Source organism: Oncorhynchus gorbuscha, linkage group LG08 (assembly GCF_021184085.1).
Source record: "Oncorhynchus gorbuscha isolate QuinsamMale2020 ecotype Even-year linkage group LG08, OgorEven_v1.0, whole genome shotgun sequence".
NCBI classification, from domain to species: Eukaryota; Metazoa; Chordata; class Actinopteri; order Salmoniformes; family Salmonidae; genus Oncorhynchus; species Oncorhynchus gorbuscha.
In genome coordinates this window covers 19,495,156-19,521,104 of record NC_060180.1, presented here as the reverse complement: position 1 = coordinate 19,521,104, position 25,949 = coordinate 19,495,156, and the positions used below count along the sequence as shown (strand labels likewise).

At 44.3% G+C, this 25,949-nt stretch overlaps 1 protein-coding gene across 2 annotated transcripts in view; it reads left to right on the top strand.

Moving 5' to 3' along the window:
- ttc27 (tetratricopeptide repeat domain 27) overlaps nt 1–24,514 on the top strand; it is a 131,473-nt gene extending 106,959 nt beyond the window's left edge. For both annotated transcript variants that reach the window (XM_046358712.1, XM_046358711.1), the window contains 8 exons: nt 8,887–9,114; nt 10,286–10,384; nt 10,837–10,889; nt 12,342–12,507; nt 18,001–18,198; nt 18,757–18,868; nt 22,705–22,805; nt 22,974–24,514. In XM_046358712.1, coding sequence (XP_046214668.1) covers nt 8,887–9,114; nt 10,286–10,384; nt 10,837–10,889; nt 12,342–12,507; nt 18,001–18,198; nt 18,757–18,868; nt 22,705–22,805; nt 22,974–23,099 — 1,083 coding nt within the window. In that variant the 3' untranslated portion in view covers nt 23,100–24,514. The remainder of the gene's footprint in view (nt 1–8,886; nt 9,115–10,285; nt 10,385–10,836; nt 10,890–12,341; nt 12,508–18,000; nt 18,199–18,756; nt 18,869–22,704; nt 22,806–22,973) is intronic.
- The last annotated feature ends 1,435 nt before the right edge of the window (nt 24,515–25,949 follow it).

Here is a 25,949-nt window from a genome sequence, read left to right as displayed (position 1 = left end):
TGGGGGGGTCTATCCTTGTTGAGAATGAATGAAATGAGTGCCTTGTTAAAAGTGTCAGGTAGCTGCTCCAGTTCCAGAGCTTCTGCCTACACCCGTGTTAATATAAGAGTTAATACGTCAATATTCCTCTTATAATACTCAGCCGGGAAGCTGTCTAATCCTGGTGACTTCCCAGACTTCATTGAGGTGATGGTTGTTCTTATCTCAGATTATAGTATAGGAGTGTCCAAATCCTTTATTTGATCTGGGGACAACCCCAGAAGCTTTATTTTTGAAAAAATGGCATTCAATTTAGCTGGGTGTAAGTTACATTCAGACTTGTAAAGAGTCAAATAAAAGTCACAAAACACATTGTTATTATCTTTTGTACCAGTCAGTACCTCCCCACTTCCATGTTTTTAATAGCTGGTATTACAAAACTGGCATCTGTTTGTTTCAATTGTTTAGCCAATAATTTACCTGTTTTTTTTCACTACTATCAAACCTATTCAGCCTTTTTGTTATAGATCTCATGTAATTGAAACTTCAGACTACAGACTTGTTTCAACAGTGACTTTTTCCGTCTCTTTAATTTGATGGACTAGTTTTTCAACTCTTTCTCGATCTTCCCTTTACTTTCTACTGGTTTGTGCTATTATTTTTCCTTTAACATAAGCTTTAGAGACCTCCCACACTACTCAATGTATCAGTGGAACCAATGTTTGTTTGGGAAAAACACTTAAGGTCTTCATTGAGGGAAAGATTAAATGTTTTGTCTTGGAATAAGGACATATTCATCCTAAATCTGCCTAAACTGCTATACATAATTCCACTATTGCGTGGCCAGTCAAAGCAATAACCCCTATTTTACAATCAATCGCCTCTTTAGTCATGCTCTTGGATATTAGGAAGTAATCTATCCTGGAATGAGATGTATGGTTGTGAATAAAAACGTATATTCCTTCTCTCTTGGATCGACAAGTCTCCATATGTCTACCAGACCCAGATCCCTCATTAATGGGTGTATCACTGCTCTGTCCTTTTGTACAGTTTTAGAATAAGTCGTTTTTATCAAGAATACTGAAGTGGAAATTAAAGTAAAGGGGAAAACAAGTTCTATGAACCCATATAAAATCATATCGATTCAAATATTTTCAAGGTTGTTAGTTCCATCTACTTAATTTACCGACATCTTTGCTTGAGGGAAGTTTTGACCAGACAACTTGAATACAGTCACTGTGTAGCGAACCGGCTAGACCCCTAGTGACAAAAATAGCATTGTAGCTATACAGTCTGAAATAGCTAAATACTGTAGCTATTAGTTTGCAGAATTGTCATTTCAGTGTCTTTGCGATAGTGTGTCACAAACACTGTCCCATAGTGAACTCACTGGCCAATATAGCTATGCCATCCATGCCCTTATTTCTGGTCCTCTGAGTTTTGCTTGAGGAAGCTCAGTCTTGCCCCCTTCCATGTAATGTGTAGCACAGCAGGGTAGGTGAGTGTAAAACGTACATCCAACTCATGCAGCCTCTTCCTTGTTTATAAAAAAAGCAACTTTATTTATACATTTTCAGATATAACAAAAAAAACAGTAACCCCAACCCCTCGTGCTCCCATCCATGCATCCATCCCCTCCAAACCACCCACCCACCAACCCATCTATAAAAGTAAGTTAAATAGGAAAGAAACAAACTGTAATAGAAACAAAAACAATGAGGAGAAAAGTTTAATAAAAATTATTACTAGCACAAATGGCCACTAGAACAGACATGAATGACTGTGTCATGACGTTGACCTGGGGATAGGTTTATGACCGTCACAAATGCCTCTCTCCCCCCCACCCCTTTTTCCTCTCTACCCTACTGATGTTACATTTGCAAACCCCTTGGTTAACATAGAGATTCTGGGAACATCAGAAGGGGGGGAATTAACTATATTCTGGTAATCCGACCAATGGAACATATGCGGTGGTACTTAATGAATATGATGTCAGTTCGGTTGACATCTGAGACATTCTCATTAATGATAAGATGACATAAACTCTATAGTAGAAGGTCTACACATCAGAGTTATCGGATTCACATGGAATTGTTGTTCAATTTAAATGTTTGAATATGAAATTATTCGTGATTGGATGAAATGTGATTTTAGCTTCTGAAATGTGAGAATTGGGTTTTCATAAGGTTAGGGCTCTTAGCAATCAGTGGCCCGCCCCTATGAAGAGTCATGGGATATAAAACTTTTCAGACACACCCTTCTCGCTCCACTTGATGACAATATAACCTCCTGTTTCGAGGATGTGAGGACGACGGTCCGATGTCAGAATGGTTCAGATAATAACTACAGAACGAAGCCAACATCGGCGTGATCTTTGGTTGCGAATAGTATGAACTTTGAACTTTTCTTCACTACAGAAGTGATACCTCCTAGCCATTGAGTTAGCAACAGTAGCAGCAAACGCAGGTTAGGAAGGAACAGACAGAGTATCCCTTCTATCACACAACAACGTTACTACAACGTATCCAATTGACACCAGAGACATTCTTTAAAGGACTCGATTTGGCAACACGGCCTTCCATCTACCACCAACCTACCGAAGCGCAGCTCAGAGTAAATATTTATTGCATTTTCAACGTCATGCTTGCTGAAGAAGTGCTAGCAACAGAGCTAGTCCTGTTAGCCATTGCGCTGAATTCAACACAGACTTTACTGAGAAACTTCAATTAAACTACGAAAATAAACTTCCCCTCAAGCAATTATACTAAATTGACTATTCTATCAAACTTAGAAGAAATTGGGAGGGTTTTATCTGGAGGCTCCTTTCAGACAACCACCTTGCTTCGCAGAATCACGTGATTGTTCAGTGTTTCAAAATTTTTCCAAGCCTGATTGGATTCCCTTTGATGTGCAACTGCACTGTGGAAAATTACCCTCCCCTCACAAAATTCATGGCTCCCGAAATTCATGGATCTCACGATTCATGGCTCCCACTGTAAGACAGGGCCCATTTACACCAGCAACAGATCTAGCCAAAGTGTGATTCCTCTCTACCCTTAAACAAGGATTCAAATAACTCCATATTTGATTTTCCCAACACAATAAGGGTGTCTCTCTACCTCTCCTCCCGATCTCACTCACTTTCTTTATGGAGGAGCACACTGGGGTTTCTAAAGGGTGGCCATGCTCCGAAGTTATTCACAATCACCCTTTTCCATTTCCCCAGAAGGTCTACTGAAGTACTACTTTAGATTCGAGTCATTCTCCAGTGAGAAGCACACCGTCTGTCTTATTGCCTTGCAAGAGCATGTCAAGGACAATATCATAAGAGTTTTCTAATCAGTTAATTATTTTCCAGCAGTCTGCTGTAGGTGTGCCCAGTTGTTCTTGTGAATGTAAACTCCCTAACATGCATTTTTCATGGTAATATATTTGACCATTCTTTCAGGGAAAGTCTTTCCTGGGTGTGCAGCACCCTTCCAAATAACTGAACGGCGGCAACTACAGGATTAAATGCAGTACATATAGCTGTAAAAGTAAAAGACTTGTTGAAGGCCAGAACTTGGAAGGGATCAGGATCCAGCAGCAGCGATTGGTGTGTGTGTGTGTGTGGTCTGGAAAAGGCCATGGCAGCCCAGTTCTTTGTTTTGATCCGCAGCACTAGTGTTTGATGTGATGGCAATTTGTAACCCTGAACAATTTTGATATTTGAAGGAAAATCCAATGGAAATGGTTTTATAATGGGCTGTAAATTGTTGGCTAACTCCCTCAAGTAGAGGAAAAATGGTTTAATTCTAATGTGGATGCACATGTCCTCTAAGATGAGTTTGTCCGACATTATATTCTACTATAGTATGTGTGGTCAGAGTAAATACAAATATGTGAAATATGAGTGGAAGAGATTACCAACATAATCGGATAAAAGCCATAGTCATTATGATATTTATACTCTGGTTAAATTATTGGAAAAGAAAAGCTGAGAGAAAGAGACTACTTACTGATAATATACAGTACCAGTCAGAAGTTGACACCTACTCATTCAAGGTCATTTTTTATTTTTATTTTATTTCATTAGAGTTACCGTAATTGCTGGACTATTAAGCGCACCTGAATATAAACCGCACCCACTGAATTATAAAAAAATATGTATTTTGTACATAAATACGCCGCACATGTCTATAAGCCGCAGGTGCCTACCGGTACATTGAAACAAATTAACTTGGTCACTATCTTCCTCCTCCTGTGCAATGAAACCACTGAAGTCATCTCCTTCGGTGTCGGAGATGAATAGCCTCAGAATTGCTTCATCCGATGTTGGATCGTTTTCATTGTTGCTCTCGTCACTTTCATCCGGAGGCAAATACCCCGCTGAGCTCATGCTGCCCCTTCAACACGTAGCAGTCCAGCCTTTCCAAACCCGTTGAGGATAGTGGATTTTTTGACAATGCTCCACGCTGTCAGGAGCCACTGGCAGACTTGACCATAAGTTGCTCTTCGCATGCAGCCCGTTTTAGTGAAGGATTTCTCCCCACTTGTCATCCAAGACTCCAACTGAACAAGGAGCGCCACCTTAAATGCACGATTTACACTGATGTTGAGTGGCTGCAAATACTTTGGGCCATCTGCTTTTCTTCCCTCTGAAAGCCTTTGTTGTCTTTTTGCACTGAGTCAGTTCCTCACGCTGCTGTTTCCAACATCTTATCATCGACTCATTAAGGCCAAGCTCCCGTGCAGCAGCTCTCTTTCCTTTTCCAACAGCCAGATCGATCGCCTTCAACTTGAAAGCTGCATCATATGCATTTCTCCGTGTCTTTGCCATGATGAGGGTGACAAAATTACTACCGTAATCAGAATGATGTGAAGTTTGAGCGCGCTCGATTTTACGTCACATTATGTGACTGTGCTCAGAGTTTCGGCGGCATCTTGTGAAAGCGGGAAAAATCCATAAATTAGCCGCGCCATTGTATAAACCGCGAGGTTCAAAGTGTGGGAATAAAGTAGCGGCTTTTAGTCCAGCAATTACGGTACCAACCTTAGAAATTGCAGCCCAAATAAATGCTTCACAGAATTCAAGTAACATCTCAACATCAACTGTTCAGAGGAGACTGTGTGAATTAGACCTGCATAGTCAAATTGCTGCAAAGAAATCACTACTAAAGGACACAAATAAGAAGATTAGCTTGGGCCAAGAAACACAAGCAATGGACATTAGACCAGTGGAAATCTGTTTTGTTCTGATGAGTCCAAATGTGAGATTTTTGGTTCCAAACGCTGTGTCTTTGTGAGACTCTTAGTAGGTGAACGGATGATCTCCGCATATGTGGTTCCCACCATGAAGCATGGAGAAGGTGGTATGATGGTGTGGGGGGGGGGCTTTGCTGGTGACAGTGTCTGTGATTTATTTCAAATTCAAGGCACACATAACCAGCATGGCTACCACAGCATTCTGCAGTGATACGCCATCCCATCTGGTTTGCGCTTAGTGGACTATCATTTGATTTTCAACAGGACAATGACCCAGCACACCTCCAGGCTGTGTTAGGGCTATTTGACCAAGAAGGAGAGTGATGGAGTGCTGCATCAGGTGACCTGGCCTCCACAATCCCCCGACCTTAACCCAATTGAGATGGTTTGGGAAGAGTTGGACTGCAGAGTGAAGGAAAAGCATCCAACAAGTGCTCAACATATGTGGGAACTCCTTCAAGACTGTTGGAAAAGCATTCCAGGTGAAGCTGGTTGAGAGAGAGCTTTGCACACTCTTGGCAGTCATCAAGGCAAAGGGTGGGTACTTAGAAGAATCTCAAATAAATAATATATTTAGATTTATTTATTTTTTTACACTTTTTGGTTACTTCATGATTCCATATGTGTTATTTCATAGTTGTGATGTCTTCACTATTATTCTACAATGTAGAACACATATGTCAGAGTCAAGGCCCGCGGGCCACATCCGGCCTGCGAGAAGGTTTTTTACGGCCCCTGGGATGATCTTGATTTGTTATTAGAACCGGCCCGCAGACCGCAGCAAGCCGGCAGCCCGCAGATCTTTTACACGCACCAATACTACATTTCCCACAATGCAACGGTGACGCACCGAGCAGTAGGCTGCTTCATTTCAATATTTATTGGCACAGCAGTTGTCAGCATCACAGTAAAATTAACTTTCAGATACCCATCAAAAATAGCAAAACGGAAGGTGGACACTGAGAACCGGGGGTTTCAAACAAGGTGGGAGTCGGAGTATTTGTTCACGGAGGTAGCTGGAAAACCTGTGTGTCTTCTGTGTGGAGAAAGTGTGGCGGTACTGAAAGAGTATAATCTGAGACGACATTATGAAACGAAACACGCGGACAAAAACAAGAATATGGACATGGAACAAAGGCTACAAAAGGCAGAGGAATTAAAACGAGGCCTCAAATCTCGACAGGCTCTGTTCAAAAAAGCCAAATCACAAGGCCAGGCTGCTGTCAAGGCCAGTTTTATTTTGGCAGAAGAGATCGCTAAATCAGCCCGGCCATTTACGGAGGGGATTTCATCAAAAACTGCATGATTAAAGTTTGTGACGAAGTTTGCCCAGAAAAAAGGCAACTCTTTTTAAATGTGAGTCTGAGCAGAAACACCATTGCCGAGAGAGTAGACCAGTTGTCCATCAATCTAAAAGAGCAGCTTGTGAAAAAGGGAAAAGATTTCATTGCATATTCCTTGGCTGTGGATGAGAGCACCGACATTTCTGACATTGCCCAGTTGTCAATTTTCATCCGCGGAGTGGACTCCAGCCTAAGCGTGACAGAGGAGTTTTTGGCTTTACGTCCTATGCATGGCACAACTACGGGGCATGATTTGTATGAAGAGGTGTCAAGATGTGTAAATGAGATGGAGCTGCCTTGGGAAAAACTCGTGGGTTTGACAACCGACGGAGCACCTGCGATGTGTGGACACAGGAGCGGACTGGCGGAGAAGATACGGGAAAAGATTCAAGAGGAAAACGCGACAGGTGAGCTGACAGCTTATCATTGTATCATACACCAGGAAGCGTTGTGCGGTAAAGCCTTGAAAATGGAGCATGTAATGAGCATCATCACGCGCACAGTTAACTTTATCAGAGCCAAAGGTTTGAATCACCGCCAGTTCAAGGCATTTCTGACGGAGTTAGAAACGGAGCATGGTGATTTGCCTTATCACACAGAGGTGCGATGGCTAAGCCAGGGAAAGGTGCTTCAAAGATGTTTCGAGCTTCGTGAGGAGATTTGTCTGTTCTTGGACAGCAAAGGGAAAGACACAACACAACTCCGAGACGAAATGTTTCTGTGTGAAATGGCTTTTCTGTGTGACATTACGAGTCATCTGAATGCAATGAACTTGCAGCTGCAGGGTCGGGATCGTGTCATCTCTGATATGTACAGTACAGTGAAGGCATTTAAAACCAAGTTGAGTGGATGATAGAAAATTGCTATTATTGTTTTTTTCTTTGAAGTAAATTTAGCCCACTTTTGCTAAAATAGAAAATATAGGCTACTGATGGTGCCTTGAATACCGGTTTCTTTCATTTAATGTTCATGTTATGGGGATTTTTATATAAAGGAAATTTGTCTTTTGTGTCTGTTGAAAATTAAAGATTACTGACAGAGCCATAAGAAAATATTGCTTTATTTATCTGATCATATTGGAATATATTTGTTAGGTTTTCAGTAGGTTCAATTAGGTTCACTAGACTATATGCGTCATTTAAAAAATTTTCAATGAACATTCGAACAGTCCGGCCCTCGGCTTGTAGCTAAATTTTTTATTTGGCCCTCCGTCCATTTGACTTTGACACCCCTGATGTAGAAAATGGTAAAATAAAGAAAGTCTTGAATGAGTACGTGTCCAAGCTTTTGACTGGTACTGTATGTCGGTCTCCTGTAATTTTCTGTCATTGATAGTTGCTGAACTCTCCTCACTGTTCTGTGGTACCATTCTCCTATTCTCAACCCAATCTGTTATTTGCGATATTGCAGAGGTCCATGCTTCTACTATTCAAGCTGATACGAAAAACACGTTTTGTTCGAACAAATATTCCTTTGCCAGCCGTATTGTTTTTACATTGTAATTCCATGTGTTGGAGTTGAGTTCAGGGTCTTGTGGTCTGATGAGTGGTGTGGTAGAGATGGCTATGGTTACAAGCTGCTCCATGGGGGCCCAGTGTGTGCCAGTGGACTTGGCCCAGATTCAGCCTTCAAAATGGGATCCAGTAAAAGAAACCAATGAAAACCCAGAAACCCTTGTGCCCAAAAACACTCAGACTGTGGGTAGATTGGCACATGAACAAAGCAGCATCTTAAAGTGAGGGGAAACCTGATCATTATTTTTCAAATAAATCCGTTTTTACATTGTATTTATTAGTCAGCTGGCAGCTGAGGGGGAGACTGGCAAGTGGGGCAACAGTAGGAAGTGTGACCATTGGGATTGACCCCTGGTCTCCATTGGGGAGCAGTATGTGCCTGGCCATGGGGATTGAACCCTGGTCTCCGCTGGGGAGCAGCGAGCAATGAGCATTACTGTTAAACCACAGGCACTTCACAACCTCATCATTATTCTACACACAACTGTGTAGAAGGAGGCCATGCTGGAGAACATCATGTAGTTGAGGCTACAGTAGAAGTACCCCCAGTTTCAACATCTTGATTGAGCTTCCTTCCCCAGTGAATGGATTGTGGCAGTCCCAGACCAAATCAAAGCCTGATTATTGTTAGCAGGGAATATTTTAAGTGTCTTGGCTCTGAGGGTTGTTAGGAACCAAGACATTTTGACTACCCACCACCACCTCTGTTGCCCTCTTTTCTCATCCCCTTTCTTCCCCTCATTACCAATTCTTCCTGTATTTTTGTGCTTCCCTCTCCCTCCCCCCTGTTTTTCTCCCTCCCCCAGGCAGAGGAGATCCTGCGTAGGGAGTTGGAGAAAAAGGAGACCCCCAGTCTGTACTGCCTGCTGGGGGACGTGCTGCGGGACCAGCAGTACTACGACCAGGCCTGGGAGCTGTCGAACCATCGCAGCGCCCGCGCCATGCGCTCCAAGGCCCTGCTGCACCTCCGGGCCAAGGACTTCCAGCAGTGTGTGGAGTGCTTCGAGAAGTCACTCCGCATCAACACCATGCAGGTCAACTAACCCCTGAAATGGCTAGCTTTGGGTAGGATATTGAAAAATTAAGGGCTAGCAGGTAGAACTCAGGGTAAAACTTAACTACCTGACCAACTAATATGACTCATTTTTTATTTTTTATGAATAGATTAAATAATTTATTAACTTCAAGGTGTAGTAGGTTAGCACCAAGCACAGTAGAGCTGGAATTAATCTGTGCCTTTTCCCCCATTCACCCACCCACACACACTTTCCCATTTCCCCAAGGAAGTAGTGTTGGGGCAGTTGTGTCTGGGACCTGTCCTGTTGGCTCCCAGCACACAGAGGGCAGCCAACTCACCCTATAACCACTCCTCTGGAAAGCAGAGTGGAGAGGGAGATATGAGGGTGAAGAGGAGAAATAACGAGTCAGTTTCGCCCAGGGGAATGATTTCCTGTTTTCATTCCCTTTTCTGCCCTTTGTCCATATTTAATTCAGCAGGTCAGCCAGCAATAGGATGTTTTAATTTAGCTTGTTCTGCCATAATGACCTTCACCCTCCATTTTTCAAGGAGTTGTTGAAGTATTGTCAAGGAGATATGAGGGCTCCTGTAAACGATCGCTCCAGCAGCTACATCTTTGGGGAATGAAGATAAACAGAATAGAGGGGTATATTCCTCCGTTTCCCACCTCCCTCTGATATGAGCCATGAGATGTTGTAGTGTGCTGTGGTGAGAGGGGAAAGACACAAGAAAGTGGGGGGAGAAAGGGAAATGGAGGGGGGAAGAGGGAGAAAATCCGGGGGACTGATGCTACAGCTGATTTTAACAGACGGACGGGGCCTGCCTGTCAGTCACAGAGCGGGGCCTCCCGCAGCCTGCCTGACAGGTGGGCTTTCCTCCAAATCAAACACAGGCACAGGAGGGCTGCAACATTAGCCAACATGGCATTTGCGTTTCTTTTTTCCCCCACGTGTGTCCAGTGTGACACCTGCCAGTCAGCGTGGCAGGGATGGTTTGAAAGCAGGACTGAGAAAGTGTAGCAGGCTCAGCACATTGTTAGTTTATACCGTGGATCAAGGGGGTGAGTTAGCACTGAGATAATATAGAATTCTCACCATGAATAGATAAGACTATAAATGATATTCCACTCAACATTTCACAGTTTAGTATTCCTGAACTCACTGCTCATGTTTGTCTTGTTTCTACAGCTTGGGGTGTGGTTCTCCCTGGGCTGTGCCTACTTTGCCCTGGAGGGCTATGAGGGTGCTGCCAAGGCCTTCCAGAGGTGTGTGGGACTGGAGCCAGATGTAAGTGCATTACGACACCACCTTACAGTGTCGGGCATCATCGCATAGGAGGGCAGAGTCAATCACATGAATGTACAGTGGGACCATCACAATACCATTCATCTCTCGTTTTGTCACTCCCTCTACCCCCCCTTCTCTTTTTCCATTACTCTCACAAATACACACATTCCCACACAAACACACACCCACACACACAAACACACTTTGACAAACGGAAAACACTCCCTTCCCATAACCCGAGCTATAACACTCTTGTCCTCCAGCCGTCTTTCCAATTCAACTTAATGACCCATACGGCACCCGTGTGCCTACTGCATTGAGCGGGTATGTGCTCATGTAGCACTCAGCAGAACATATTTAGGCTCGGGGGGAGTCAGTCTTCTGCCACAGCTTCTTAACAACCCTGTGCTTACTTATGTGTGAGCTGTACATCTTCATTTTTCCTCCTTCAGAACGCAGAGGCGTGGAACAACCTCTCCACGGCCTACATCCGCTTGAGACAGAAGTGAGTACTGTATAGTCCCTCCATCTGGACCATTAACCTGTCAATGATTGAACAGAGTTAGGACTCTGGAAGATATACAGTTCAGTCATAAGTATTTCAGTTGACAGGCTCAATGTTTGAATGTCTCCTTGTTTTGAATTTAGGGTCCCTCAGTCGAGAGCCTTCTCTCCACAGCTCACACACAATTGACTGGACTGAGATTAGCTTTAGGGTGAGGCATTATTTTATTGAGCCAACTGGTTTTGGAGGCTCAGCGGGGCCTTGAAGGCCCGTGTTTCTCACTCACCCGCCCATCCATCCACCCACCACCCCTGTGCCGGCTGACACATAGAGTAGGACCACAACAAAGACCTAGGAATCAGACCTTAATGTTCTCTCAGCCCTGATATCCCTGAGGTTCTCCAGCCACTTCCCCTACCGATCCAGGACCTGTCACTCTCACAGAGAGAGGGACTCGCACTGCCAGCCAGGAGGCATCCATTCAGCCTGACAGTATTGATTTTTGGCTGGAGAGAGGTATCAAAGAGTAGCACTGATTTACACGCCAATGAAACAGATTGATGTTACAATGCTTTTTTTTCACCCCACTCCAACTCCTCTAGTCATTGGTTGGGTCACGTAACGGACCTCAATGCTTTTCAATTACTTTAAAAACTCACTAGGCAGTCGTGATGGGAAAGATAACATCTCAGCACCATCCTCATTTTACCACAGGACCTAGGTGAACCCCAGCTGACCATGAGGCTGGCATCAGACAGATTTGTTAGGCTCAACTCAATTAGGACATTCCCACCACTGCAAGATGGGCAGGTTCTCTTATTTCCCCTGAAAACCACAATCTCTTCCTGGCAGAACTCTGTCAGGGAACTAGGAAGCTCCACGGTTTCTTTATGGGGAAACCTTCCCCCTCAGCCCCTGATCAAATCAGCCCTGTGCTTTCAGGCCTGAAATTAAAAAGCGGGGAGACTTCTACCTGGTTAGCGCCGCTGCTAAATCAGCTGAAGTGGCTCTGTTAAAGAGCCTGTAGCCTGTGGTGTGTGAGTGCCGGTGGATCAGAGAGAGAGTATCAGGGCGGTTGTCACGGTGAACTGCTAACTTATGTAGCCTGCGTCTCACTGAGATGTCAGACACAGGGGGCAGGCAGGCAGCCATGTCAGTCAGGCTTGGCTATGGTCCACCTCTGGACAGCTGCTGAGTTACAGAGATACAGGCACCTCACCTGAAATAGTGACTCATTACTGAACTGTAGAAATGACTGGCAGGACCAAATCCTGACTTATGTAACTCAAATTTGCACATTGACGGTCATGCATGTTTGTGTGCATCTCAATTTAGTTCTCATCCCGTAAGACGTTGTAAGCTGCCCCTGAGGAAATGGTGAGTACCAGCCATGTAAAAGTACTTTCCATGGCACCACTAATTCCAGCACCTGTCTGTCCCACTGTCTGTCAGGACAAAGGCTTTCCGCACCCTGCAGGAGGCTCTGAAGTGTAACTACGAACACTGGCAGATCTGGGAGAACTTCATTGCCGTTTGCACCGATGTGGGAGAGTTCGCAGAGGCCATCAAGGCCTACCATCGCCTTATGGACCTGAGGGACAAATTCAAGGATGTGCAGGTAAAGATAGTGCCCACAGGCACTGATCTAGGATAAATTTACCATATCCTAAAATCAGAACCGTTGCCATTTAGGGGAAAATGCTAAACTGACCTTAGGTTAGTGTCAAGGGGACACTTCATCCTACTTGGTTTAGAAAAGAACAGCTTTTCCCTTGTTTACAGGATTATTTCTAAAATGGAAACATGCTGTGCTACAGTAACCCAGCTACCTTTCCACCCACACTGGTTCCTGTCACAGATAAGTCCCATGTCATAGCTTGTTCACATCTAGGAGCAGTACGTGTAAAGCACCCAAGGATTTGAATACGCCCGGCTCCATATGCCACCAGGAGCGTGCCTTTAATGGCACCATACGCCTCTCATCTGCTCGTTCCACGGCGCTGCCCCACTAACAACCAGTCGTTAACAGCACCCACGTCTCCCGTAAGGAGAGGAGCCTGGGTGAGGCTTTCTCAGCCGTGTGAGATTCAGGCTCCACATGTTCCAGGGCACAGAAGGGTCCACTCCACACTCGCCCTCTCTTAGCTCCATCACAGAACCCAGGGCCTTCCAGAGGGTGACCCCCTTGGGAATGAAGAATATATACAAGAGGTTGCAGACTGTTTGAGCAGAGCCCTCTGCCACCGCCACCTGCTACCACCTCTTTAATACTGAAACCACTTGGGTCAGAGAGCTCGCCTAAAGGAGACCTGAACATTCTGGGCCTCTATGACAACACACCACTTGACCACCAGTCTATCATTTTGCTGCGGCTCTTATCACGATTTCTAATGGAATGTCAGGTGTCTATTGCAGTGGGATCCACAGACCTTTGAGGACCCTACTGACATTCTCTGAAGATGTCCCTGCAATATATCCACGGCAATAGTTATACACTGCCTGCTAGGCTTATCAAGCACTTTCATTTGGTTTCATTAGAAAAAATCTACATGAAAAATCTGTGAATCATCGCTGGCTAATTGGAAACCCACCAACGCTTACTAAATAGAAAATTAACTGTCGACTTTGAATAAACGAGTCCAAACATAGCTACTGAGCAAAACGGCAATATACTGTATAAGTCCTGAGCCCCGGAATACATACAGAGCAATTAACTTTGAAGAAGATGTTCCAGCACGGGTGTAAAAGCTCTAAATAACAGAGCTTTAGGTGTCTGGAGGTTGGGTGCTCCTGGGAGTCCGGTCATAATCCCCAGCCCTCGCCTCGTCCCGCGCCACCACTGTGGCGCCACTTAACATGCACAGCCCTGGTTGGATATGTTTCATTGCCTTTTCTAATTAGCTTGGAAAAGTCAGTGGGGGTTTGATCAAAATGTGTTTTCCTTCCCTCCGTCTTTTTTTGCTCTTCTCTCTCTCTCAATGGATTCATTTTTAGCTTGGCAAGATGCTAGCGCCTCATCATTTAGGATTGGAGATGTAAACTCAGAAGTTGAAAAGGTCGCAACCAGCCACCCGCTGCTGTAAAATATATGTCCCCGTAATTGGGATGTGGATTCACATTCTTTAACTCTGTTCCCCAACAGTCTTCTCTCTTTTTCTCCTTCTGCACTTTACTCTGTGTTGTGGGAAGGATTGGTCAGTTCCTCAGGCTCCATTTTATTTGGCCTTTGAGCATCAAATTAAAAGATTGGGTTTATGAGTCCTTAATGTGGTCGTCCGCCTGTCCCCACTCACACAATGTGCGTAGTTTGGTGGCACTATTTTAGTTGCTGACATTGAAGTCCCCATCCGTTTCTTCTACCTGCCCCCTCCCCATCCCTCCTCTACCAAATGTATCCTTGATGTAGCACTGTTTCACTTAAAAGCGCTTGTATTTGAAGAGAGTATTTGCAATTATTTGGCATGCCTGACTCGCGTCTTTGAATTGTATTTTGAATTGTGTGACAAGGCGACAGTTAACATCATACTTCATCAAATCTATTCCTGTAAGTGCTTGTTTTGTCATCAACTTACCTTCCTTTCTTCTCCCTCTCTTTCATTGCATATTGTTTGTTTTCTGAGACTGTTTTTAGTTTATACAGTACTGCATGGCTGAGGGGAGAGTACTTTACAACTGTACTCCTGATGGGCCAGGATGCATTCCTCTTCTATGGAATGTTGAGAAGCAACTAGAGTGGAATTAGTGATTTATGAGGACCTCTGTCACATGCCCCTCCATATTCTCCGTATCCAGTGGATCCTAGTGATGAATTGTGGGTTATGATGGACACACACACTCTCACATTCCTTTGAGACAGAAAATTATTATTTCCCCCGTAAAAAGAAGAGAAGAAAATGGATCAAATCTCTCGTTACTCGGCTTACATCAAACCTTTACTCCGTTTTCCATCCTGCTCTCTCTCCGTGGGAGGATATTACTTTTCCTCTTCATTTCACACTATAACCGGATACAGCAGGAATCTGGGAGAGTGATCTGTTCAATTTCCCCTTTAACTTGAATCAAAAAGTCCCATTTAGGGATTTAATTTGATACACATTTTCATCGTCGACAGTCCGATCTGATGAATCTTGTCTGAGACCTTCTAGGCTGAAATTACCTTCAGACGCTGAGGTGCCCCAGTGGCAGAAGAGCGCTATCAATCAACATTAACACTCATTTACCCAGCACCTCCTCTCCTCTGATTTCCCACAGACTTCCTCCAGCTACTGTACCAGTAGAACAGATAACTGATAGGTCGGACCAACCCCTTCTCAGAGCCAGTAGGCAGAGGGCCTCTGCTATTACCCACACAACCCCCATCTCACGTACACACAACCCCCATCTCACGTACACACAACCCCCATCTCACGTACACACAACCCCCATCTCACGTACACACAACCCCCATCTCACGTACACACAACCCCCATCTCACGTACACACAACCCCCATCTCACGTACACACAACCCCCATCTCACGTACACACAACCCCCATCTCACGTACACACAACCCCCATCTCACGTACACACAACCCCCATCTCACGTACACACACAACCCCCATCTCACGTACACACACAACCCCCATCTCACGTACACACACAACCCCCATCTCACGTACACACAGATTATTATTATGAAATGTTTTGTCCGGTATGAAGACAGAGTATCCTTCTTTGGACCAAACACCGACCGGCATCTTATCTGAGGGTCCGGAGAGGAGTGTGTGTATAGCAAGATACTTGCTGCACCGGTATGGTATGGTATTTGTTCCAGCACCTGAGAACGTTGAGTGGTACACATAAACTGTAAAACCCAGGGGCACACTAAAGAGCATCTATAGACAAGTAGTTTGTTACATGCAAATGGTGAGAGGGGAAACTAATTTAAATCATAACTCCCGTGGAACTGCACTTGGGGGACTGTAAAAAAGGGTGAGGTAGAAAGAGCGATATAGTGAAAGAAGCAGAAGGGAGAGACACTCCCGGATTCCCTAGAGACGGCTGTTGTTTTAAGGGCTGAGACGACCGCCTCGCCTTACCTACTGTCCTGCAGTAGACCACACACATTCTGGAACAGCCCTTATGGAAGTGCTCTCCTTTCAACAGATCTCATTTATGATCTTCTGTTACACAGAGAGTGCTACACAGATAACTTTCTTCAAATGAATTATCAAACCATTTTACTTGATTGTACTTTTAATGGCCTTTAGTCATTCAAGAACATTGCATGATTGCTAGGAGCTTGGCTATGCCATTATTCAGTTGGAAAGCCATCTGGAAGGTTTAGCCCCAGGTATAGATACAGAACAGTTGTCTGTGAAGCCTGGTTATAATAAGGTGTTTGATTGTCTGGTTTGGACCAGATTTATTGTAAAGGGGGCCTTTCCTCTCCCCCATGCCTGTTGAAGTTCACTCCACTTACAGCTTTCAGATCTGCTTCCTCACAGATTCTCTTCTTCCTCCACCGGCGGGGCACGCCACAGTCAACTGGAGACTAAACAATAATCTAGTCGAGCAGAGGCAGTGTGCCAGCCCGCCTGCAGCTGAAGTTACTAAGAGCTGGGTCATTTGGTAACTCTGTGTCAAGACTCTGGGATGGAGTCTTTAAACAGCCTCTTTAGACATGCAATTTGGAAGTGATTTTCAAACACACAATCATCCTTCAAGAAATGCATGGGCTCTTCTGGTGATTCAGTGAATGTGTAATCCCTCCCTATAAGTGGTTGTATGGATATGTGCAGTAGGCTAGAGGTCTCATTCACCTTTGGCTACATTTTTACTGTGAACAATCAAACGTGGGATAAAGTAAAAAGCTTGGCTCAGCGAACACCTGGGTTTCAAACTGTTCACTAACAGGCTTTCTGCTTGTGCCACGACTTCAAAGGGAGCTGGCTTAGCTAACTTCTGGGAAACCAGGCCCCCCACCCTGGCACGCGCATGGTAGACATACACACCAACTCAAAGACTAGCATGGGGAGACTCACACTTGCACACAGACGCATGAGGAGATGCACAGATTTTGCAGTTTACCCCCTCCGACTACCCACACACACCCCTCCAATCGAGACCACACATACACGCACGCACACACTGCCATGGGGAGATACACACACACACTCCCCACAGACTACACAAACCCAGGGGAGACATCTCCGACCCTTAGCTCACACCTTTCACCATTCATCTGTCTCGGTCTCCTTTCCCCTGCCTTTACTCAGCTTGCTCAGTGTTGGTATTCGGAGCGGTGCATGAGGGCTTCACAAATAACATTCCCCTGGACAGACGGGATAAGGCCCGTGAACGCTGCTGCACTTCCTGGCTTTTAGTGGAGCACATGGACATACCTTTTGAGATTTTTCTCATTGATATCATCCTCGGTCTCTCCCGCTTTTTGCTTATGTAACATGTTAGTATATATAGCTATGACTATGACATGCCTGTGTGTGAGTGAGTGGTGTGTATTGCGTTGTAACTTGATTATTTGTTTTCAGCGTGCTTATGATACCGTTTTATTATTCATATGGGAAAGCAATTTAATTAATGTGAACAAAGAGGGTGAGGTCATGTTTTGAAATCCAGCGTTGCTCTGCCCTTGGCTATTTATTGAAGCGCTTTTAATTGTACTGCGTGATGATCGTGACTGTGCATACATTTCCATTTTTTGTTACAATAGAAAACAAGTCCCATGAATTCTTGGCAGTTTTATTCCACTCTATATTCCACTCTCAATGCCAAGCATATTGGATTTGAGCAGGGAGCAAATGCCACCCATTCAGTTGGGTGCGAGGTGAAATTGAAACCAAGTGCGAAAAGCGTCGGTGTGAAATAGCCTCCTGCTCAGACGGCAATCACCAAACTAGAAACGGAGGATGACACAACCACGCAACATTGAGGCAACCCAAATGGTTTATGTTGAGAGAGGACATATGTAATTTAAGCCAGTGTGGTCAGGTTCACACACCAAACCACAACCACCCGCTTTAAACGAGCAGTCGCTCCACTCTTTCCGACTCCTCCCACTTCAAACCAGAGGAGCGGTCCGTTCACGTTGTCACTCTCCTGTGTTCCAGATTCTAGAGATCCTGGTGCGAGCGGTGGTGGAGGACATGACAGATAACCATGGCGACCAGGCGTCGTCTCTGCGGGCCAAGGTCCAGGAGCTCCTGGGGCGCGTCACGTCCCGCCACAGCACTGACGCTGAGATCTGGCGTCACTACGCCCTGCTCTACGGAGACGGCCACAGCACCAGGCCTGAGGACAACGAGAAAGTAAGGCCCTCTAACATTCCCGTGACATTTGACTGTGCAAACGCCACACTTGAAATATACTTTGTGAGCTCGGGGGGAGGTGAAAAAGTCATTATTGTAATGGACTTGGAGCCTGTTAAAAGCTATTTATAGGCTCATTGATAACTCATAGGCGATGGTAACTAATGGTGAGCAAATTGCACGTGGCCACACAGTGATAGATGGCTCTGTGTATTCTTGTCATACGCAGTGAGCTGTTGATAAAACGGTTCCTTAATCGTGTCCTAAGCGTGACTTGTGAGGACAGTCCTGTTATGTCATTTGTCTTTCCACTGCCTCTCATAGGCCAGTCACGCCACAGCGATGATTTCTGTTCATTTTCCATTCATTCAAAGTGTTTACTTAGTGTGTTCATTACAACTCAAATGGATTGGTGTGGCCAACAGGTTGGCGAGGGTTTATGGCTTCATGGGAAGTTGATAGTTAATTAAAAATGGTAGCCCACAACATTCTGTATGTTGGGGGGGATAATTGTTTTTCATGGATTTTCTTGTGTGTGTGTGTATTTGTGTGTGTCAGGCTTTGCAGTTCCTGTCCAAGGCCCATCGCTGTGAGGTGCAGGTCAGCGGCTGGGAGAAAGACACTGGGACCTTCAAGGAGGTGATAAGGAGAGCCATAGATCTTGCCAACGGTGAGTGACGTACTCCCTGCCCCTACGCGCATAGACCTTATCCCACATACTGTGGCAGGTCCAGTACCAGTCAAACCTACTCATTGAAGGGTTTTTATTTTGACTCTTTCTGACTTTGTAGAATAATAGTGAAGTCATCACAACTATGAAATAACACATATCAAATCATGTAGTTACCAAAACAAATGTTTTAAATAGACTTTAGAGTAAATTAGACCAATGCCTGAGCGCATTGCTTTTAAAAACAAATCTTTCAGCACATTACTCAGTGCTCACAGCCCCCTAGACAGGCAGTGTTGTTGCGCGAGGTGGGATAGCTATGGCGTTAGGATTCCGATTTGCTTTGAGCATTACCAGATATGAAACAAAACGGCAGAAATACTTTGAAAACAGCTATTGCAGCATTTATTTTTGCTATAAAATCACAACTAGCACTCCATACTTGACTATTTTTATGAAATGCTCGCAATGTTGAGCGTTGAGTGAACCACCTGCAACGTGGCTGGTGAATTAGACATTCTTACCCGACAATACCAAAATCTACCCACATTTGGTGGGTGTTAATTTTAGGCCCTGTCACACACTCACACGTTTCTTCGACACACCCGAGCCACACGTGAGCCGCCGCTTAATGGCAGAGACTTTCGAACACTCCATCACGCTTAATGTCACGTCTCCTACAGGCCTTTGTGTCAGGCCGCGTAGGGAGCAGACCTGATGGATTGCAGACAAGAGAAGAGTAAAAAAGACAAACAAGCCGCTTACCCCACTGCCCTCTGCGAGACACAATTCCGATCCAAACAATTGCTTTGCGTGTTAGTGTGGAGGGGGTTGGGGGATGGAGTGGAGATGGAGACAGCAGGCAAAGGAAGGAGAGTGTCCTACAGGAGAACTCCATTAAAGTTGTTAATCTCCAGAATCCCCAGGTTTTTCATTACAGCCGGATGCTGTGTTGAATTAAACATAAGAGGGAGTCAGGATAACACGGTAGGAATAGCAATGTGGAAGGACTCAGCCCAGCCTTCCCCAACACATCTCAGGGGTTGATGTTGTCGCTAGGGCTCATCTTCACTCAGGTCACACACCTTTTTTCTCGCACGTGCGCACACACGCCTTACATACACTTAATTCCTCACACACACAGGCTGTGGTAGGTATCCCAAAACACTCCCACATGCTGCCCCTTTCCTTCAGCCTGTCAGAAAAGACCCAGAGAGCTGTTGATCTTAATCATTTATAAGAGAGGCAGGCTTAACTAATGGATCAGAACTAGAGGTCGACCGATTATGATTTTTCAATACCAATTATTGGAGGACCAAAAAAGCAGATGCCGATTAATCGGACGATTTTTATTTATTTATTTGTAATAATGACAATTACAACAATACTGAATGAACACTTATTTTAACTTAATATAATGCCTCAAATAAATAATGAAACATGTTCAATTTGGTTTAAATAATGCAAAAACAAAGTGTTGAAGAAAGTAATGTGCCAATATGCAATTATGTGCCATGTAAAATGTGTGCCATGTAAAATATGTGCCATGTAAAAAAGCTAATGTTTAAGTTCCTTGCTCCGAACATGAGAACATATGAAAGTTGGTGGTTCCTTTTAACATGAGACTTTTAGGTTGTAGTTAATATAGTATTTATAGGACTATTTATCTCTATACCATTTGTATTTCATATACTTTTGACTATTGGATGTTCTTATAGGCACTATAGTATTGCCAGTGTAACAGTATAGCTTCCGTCCCTCTCCTCGCCCCTATCTGGGCTCGAACCAGGAACACATCGACAACAGCCACACTCGAAACATCGTTACCCATCGCTCCACAAAAGCCGCGGCCCTTGCCGCGCAAGGGGAATAACTACTCCAAATCTAAAAGCGAGTGATGTTTGAAACAGTATTAGCACACACCCAGCTAAATAGCTAGCCAATTCACATCTGTTACACCAGCCATTAGGCTGATAGGCTTGAAGTCATAAACAGCGCTGTGCTTGCGAAGAGCTGCTGGCAAAACGCACAAATGTGCTGTTTGAATGAATGATTACGGGCCTGCTGCTGCTCAGTCAGACTGCTCAATCAAATCAGACTTAATTATAACATAACACACATACGAGCCTCTGGTCATTAATATGGTCAAATCCGGAGACTATCATTTCGAAAACAAAACGTTTATTATTTCAGTGAAATACTGAACCGTTCGGTATTTTATCTAACGGGTGGCATCCCTAAGTCTACATATTATTGTTACATTGCACAACCTTCAATGTTATGTCATAATTATGTAAAATTCTGGCAAATTAGTTTGCAATGAGCCAGGCAGCTCAAACTGTTGCATATACCCTGACTCTGCGTGCAATGAACGCAAGAGAAATGACACAAATTTCACCTGTTTAATATTGTCTAAATTTGATTAGTAGTTATAACTAGTGATTATGATTGATTTATAAGATAAGTTTAATGCTAGCTAGCAATTTACCTTGGCTTCTACTGCATTCGCGTAACAGGCAGGCAATGGTTAGAGCGTTGGACTAGTTAACTGTACGGTTGCAAGATTGGATCCCCTGAGCTGACACGGTGAAAATCTGTCATTCTGCCCCTGAACAAGGCAGTTAACCCACAGTTCCTAGGCCGTCATTGAAAATAAGAATGTGTTCTTAACTGACTTGACTAGTTAAATAAAGGTATAAAAATATCGGAAATGGGTGCCCAAAAATACCGATTTCCAATTGTTATGAAAACTTGAAATCAGCCCTAATTAATCGGCCATTCCGATTAATCGGTCGACCTCTAATCAGAACCCACCAAGCAAGCCCTTCTACTACAGCCTCACTCGCTCAACTCAACTTTGAAACCTCTATGATGGGCCTGGACACTGCATCCACAGAGCTCGGAAGAGAGGGATGAGAAAAAGTAGAGTGATGAGAACGAGGAGGGTAGAGCAGAAGAGGTCTTCATCCATAAATCACGCCGTTTTGACCTTTCGTGCTGTCGCGGCTGAATGGGACCATACAGGCAAAAGGTGTAGCGCAGATAGAGGGGAGAAGAGACTGCCGCTTGTTTTCCTTTCCTCGTGCGAGAGCGAGATAAAAGGTGTCGTGTAAACACCAAGACAAAAGACTGCGATGCAGGGGAAATAGCCCATCAATATCATCACTGGTCTCAGGAACATAGCTTTGTTTAGGTATGTTTCTCAAAGCAGCACAGGATAACACTGGTTCTTCTGAGCTTTAGTCATCACATTGTGGGGGTCATGAATGGTGTTTGTGTGGATGGCGTTTCATCCTGTTGAATGCAGATTCACTGGGAAGCGTTCCAGAGGACATTTTGATTATCTTATCTCGGACAGTAATCACAGGAGTGATTAAACAGGCATTGGGGAAAAAGGTCTCGTCTTATTATTAATTTGCGAGCTGCCAGGACACTCACGGCGGGTTTGAGCGGGGAAGTGTCTCCAGCGTAATGAGATGAGGCCCACTGAAGTGTCACTGACTGCAGAAATCTCCCTGAGGGAGGTGGAGCGCCCATTAACCAGTCCCGGGAGAAATGACTCACACACGTGCAGTATAACCCACAGTCATGTGTCTATATGAGACCTGTTAGTCATGCATAGGTCCATGGTGCCACAGTGTCTCACCAGGGCAGGTAGGTCCATGGACACCGACCCAGAAACCCCTCATCTCTGCGGACCCTTCCATGATGGGTGGTTGTCTCCTTCCAGCAGTCACTCATATTATTAGACATAAGGGTCTCTGTCTTTTAATCAAAAATATGTATGTGCTAATAGGTATTTTCTGTCTCTATTTCTCACATTTCTGGGTTCACAGTGACCCTCAGCTGTAGTAAAAAGAAGAGTAACCCCCAGGAGGCATTGCCGATGTTGTCCTCCACTCGTCTCAGCCTGAGAAGCCTGGCCACTAAAGCCAAGGTACAGTACAGTACACTCGGTCTTGATGCCAGCACCCCACCACATCATACAGATGTATCGGACTGCTCACATCAAGTCAATCCTGAACTACTTCACCAACCTCACGTTTTTTGCGATAACGTTTAACCAAATGTAGTAATTTAATTTCTTTACACGGATTTTCCTCAGCAACTGCACACAGATGTTGCTTCTGGGGAGATCCATGGCGACCTGATTGATGAAGTCAAAGAGCTGGAACAGCTTATCACGCAGCTGCAGGACCAGAGTGGCCAGCTGCGCAGCGAATCAGCATGAATGTCTCACTATAGACACACCTCTAAGGACCTCCTACAGTAAACTTATCCCAGAGCAGACATGGCTACTAGGGACACTGTGAGGAGACCTGCACCCCTCACCCTGGTCCTTACCAAGAGTACTTTACATGCTTTTACAGGGAAGAAGAGATGCAACTAACTGTAAAGGACTGTGATACACTTGTATGTACTAAGTGTAATTTTATATGTGCTGTTTGTGGTATAAATTATAGTTAAGGAACGCTAGCTCAACCCTGCAGGTCATCAAAAAGACACCTTCTCTGCAGAAACTATAGAAATCAGGAAGTGTATGCATCCATAAATTGTACAAAGATGAAGCCTTATGATCATAGAACCACCCTTGCCTTGTTAGAATGTATTAGTCATAACCCCCCCCTCAAAGCTGGAATCCCGCAGGCGCAGTGAGAGCTCTGCAGATGAGAAATGTACGAATGTGAAGCAGGACAGGAAAGTGTGGACGTTCATCACCAGGGAAGCACTCGGCCATGAAAGTATCGCCTCACTCACACAGGACAGACACCATGGAGGCAGCCCCCGCACAGTACAGCTATCTTATCATCATCATGCCTCGGGCCCCGGGGCTACAGACAGATCCTACCATCTTCTCCTCATGGATTTTCTCTCCCAAATCAAAATGACCTTGACATTGCCTTTGTTTGATCATACTTGTTGTTTTATTGCTATCGTAGAAATGTTTTTCTTTGCCTGTGCCTCTTTGTCATGGCCTGTGTCTCTGCCTTGCATTGGAGGAAAGGCCTACAGTGTAAGTGACTTAGGGAGAAAATTACTTTTATACAAGTAGATATGGACAAGTGTTATCGACTGAGTATACCAAATATGAGGAACACCTTCCTAATATTGAGTTGTACTTCCACATTTTGCCCTCAGAACAACCTCAATTCGTCAGAGCATGGACTCTACAAGGTGTTGAAAGCATTCCACATGGATGCTGGCCCATGTTGACTCACTGATGTCCTTTAGGTGGTGGCCCATTCTTGATACACACAGGACATTTTTTAGCGTGAAAAACCTAGCAGCGTTAGACTTCTTGATACAAACCAGTGCGCCTGGCACCTACTACCATACATCGTTCCAATGCACTTACATGTCTTACCCATTTACCTTCTGAATGGCACAAATACACAATCCATGTCTCAATTGTTTCAAGGCTTAAAATTCCTTTAACCTGTATCCTCCCCTTCATCTACACTGATTTTGAAATGGATTTATCAAGTGACATCAATAAGGGATCATAGATTTCACCTGGTCAGGCTATGTCATGGGAAGAGCAGATGTACTTAATGTTTTGTATACTCTGTATGTCATAGCTGTAGTTCTCTTTCATGAAATTTGATTTGATGTTATCGACTCCGTCAAAATAAAGGTCATATGTTATAAAAATGGCACATTCTTTTTTCAATCTGGTGACCATTTATGGATTGGGAAGGAAGTGTGCATCACCCATAAGAATAATGTATCAATACATTCCATATATTCAACAGGTCTTGATTACACAATTTGTTTGCATTCCAAACCACTCGATCATGACCAGATTTTTGTCCAAAAATGTCAGTCATTTAATACTTATGTGAAATAATGGTCATTACTAGAGTTGTCATTATTTACTATCATATATCCAGCAGACACAGGGAGAATATAGTTATATCTGCCTGCTAGTTGTAATATAACTCTTCCAAATTGTCAAACATAACACTGATTTGCTGCCATGACGTCATACATTTGGAGAGGCCTCCCTTTGAAGCAGGGAAACAGAGGATGCTTGTTCAACCTGTTTCTTCTCAACATTCCTGGTGTTTCTTAGTGACAACTTGACAACATCCTCATAAAGTACCAACTGCAGCTGAAATACAATGGTAAGGTCATTGCCTACGAGCAACACCAAAATGGCATCACGTTTCATGATATTCATTGTGGTGTGAATGAATAAGGAGTCAATCATCAGGATGGGTAGTTTTTGGTCAGGACGTCCATGAGCAAGGACTCTATTACAAAATAAGATTTATCCGAACCTTTATCAGAAGAGTAACATTCTGTATAGAAACATTGTGACCTGAAAGCTCACTGACTGAAAGATTTTTCTTACAGCTTGTGTATGTCTATGTTGATCCCTTCCCACAGACTTGCTATGACTTAAATGTTTTCCAGAACATCTTGAGACTTCATTTCAGACTCTGGCTGTGTTTGCTGGGCACATGTACAGTTATGGCACATGAGACTTAACCAGATTTAATCAGTGACTGGAGGATTGCATTTCTGCCCAGCTACACTACATGACCAAAAGTATGTGGACACCTGCTCTTCAAACATCTCATTCCAAAGTCATGGGCATTATTATGGAGTTGGTGCTTCTGCTGCTATAACAGCCTCTACTCTTCTGGGTAGGCTTTCCACTAGATGTTGGAACATTGTTGCGGGAAATTGCTTCTGTTCATCCATGAGAATTAATGAGGCTGATTTTGGGCGATTAGACCTGGCTCATAGTCTGCGTTCCAATCATCCTGAAGGTGTTTGATGGGATTGAGGTCAGGGCTCAAGTTCTACACCGATCTCGACAAACGACTTCTGTTTGGACCTCGCTTTGTGCACAGGGACATTCTCCAAACTTTTGCCACAAAGTTGGAAGCACAGAATTGTCTAGAATGTCATTGTTTGCTGTAGCGTTATTTCATTTCACTGGAGCTATGGGGCCTAGCCCTAACCATGAAAAACAGCCACAGACCATTATTCCTCGTCGTCCACCAAGCATTAAAGTTGGCACTATGCAATTGGGTAGGTAGCGTTCTCGTGGTATTCGCCAAACCCAGATTAG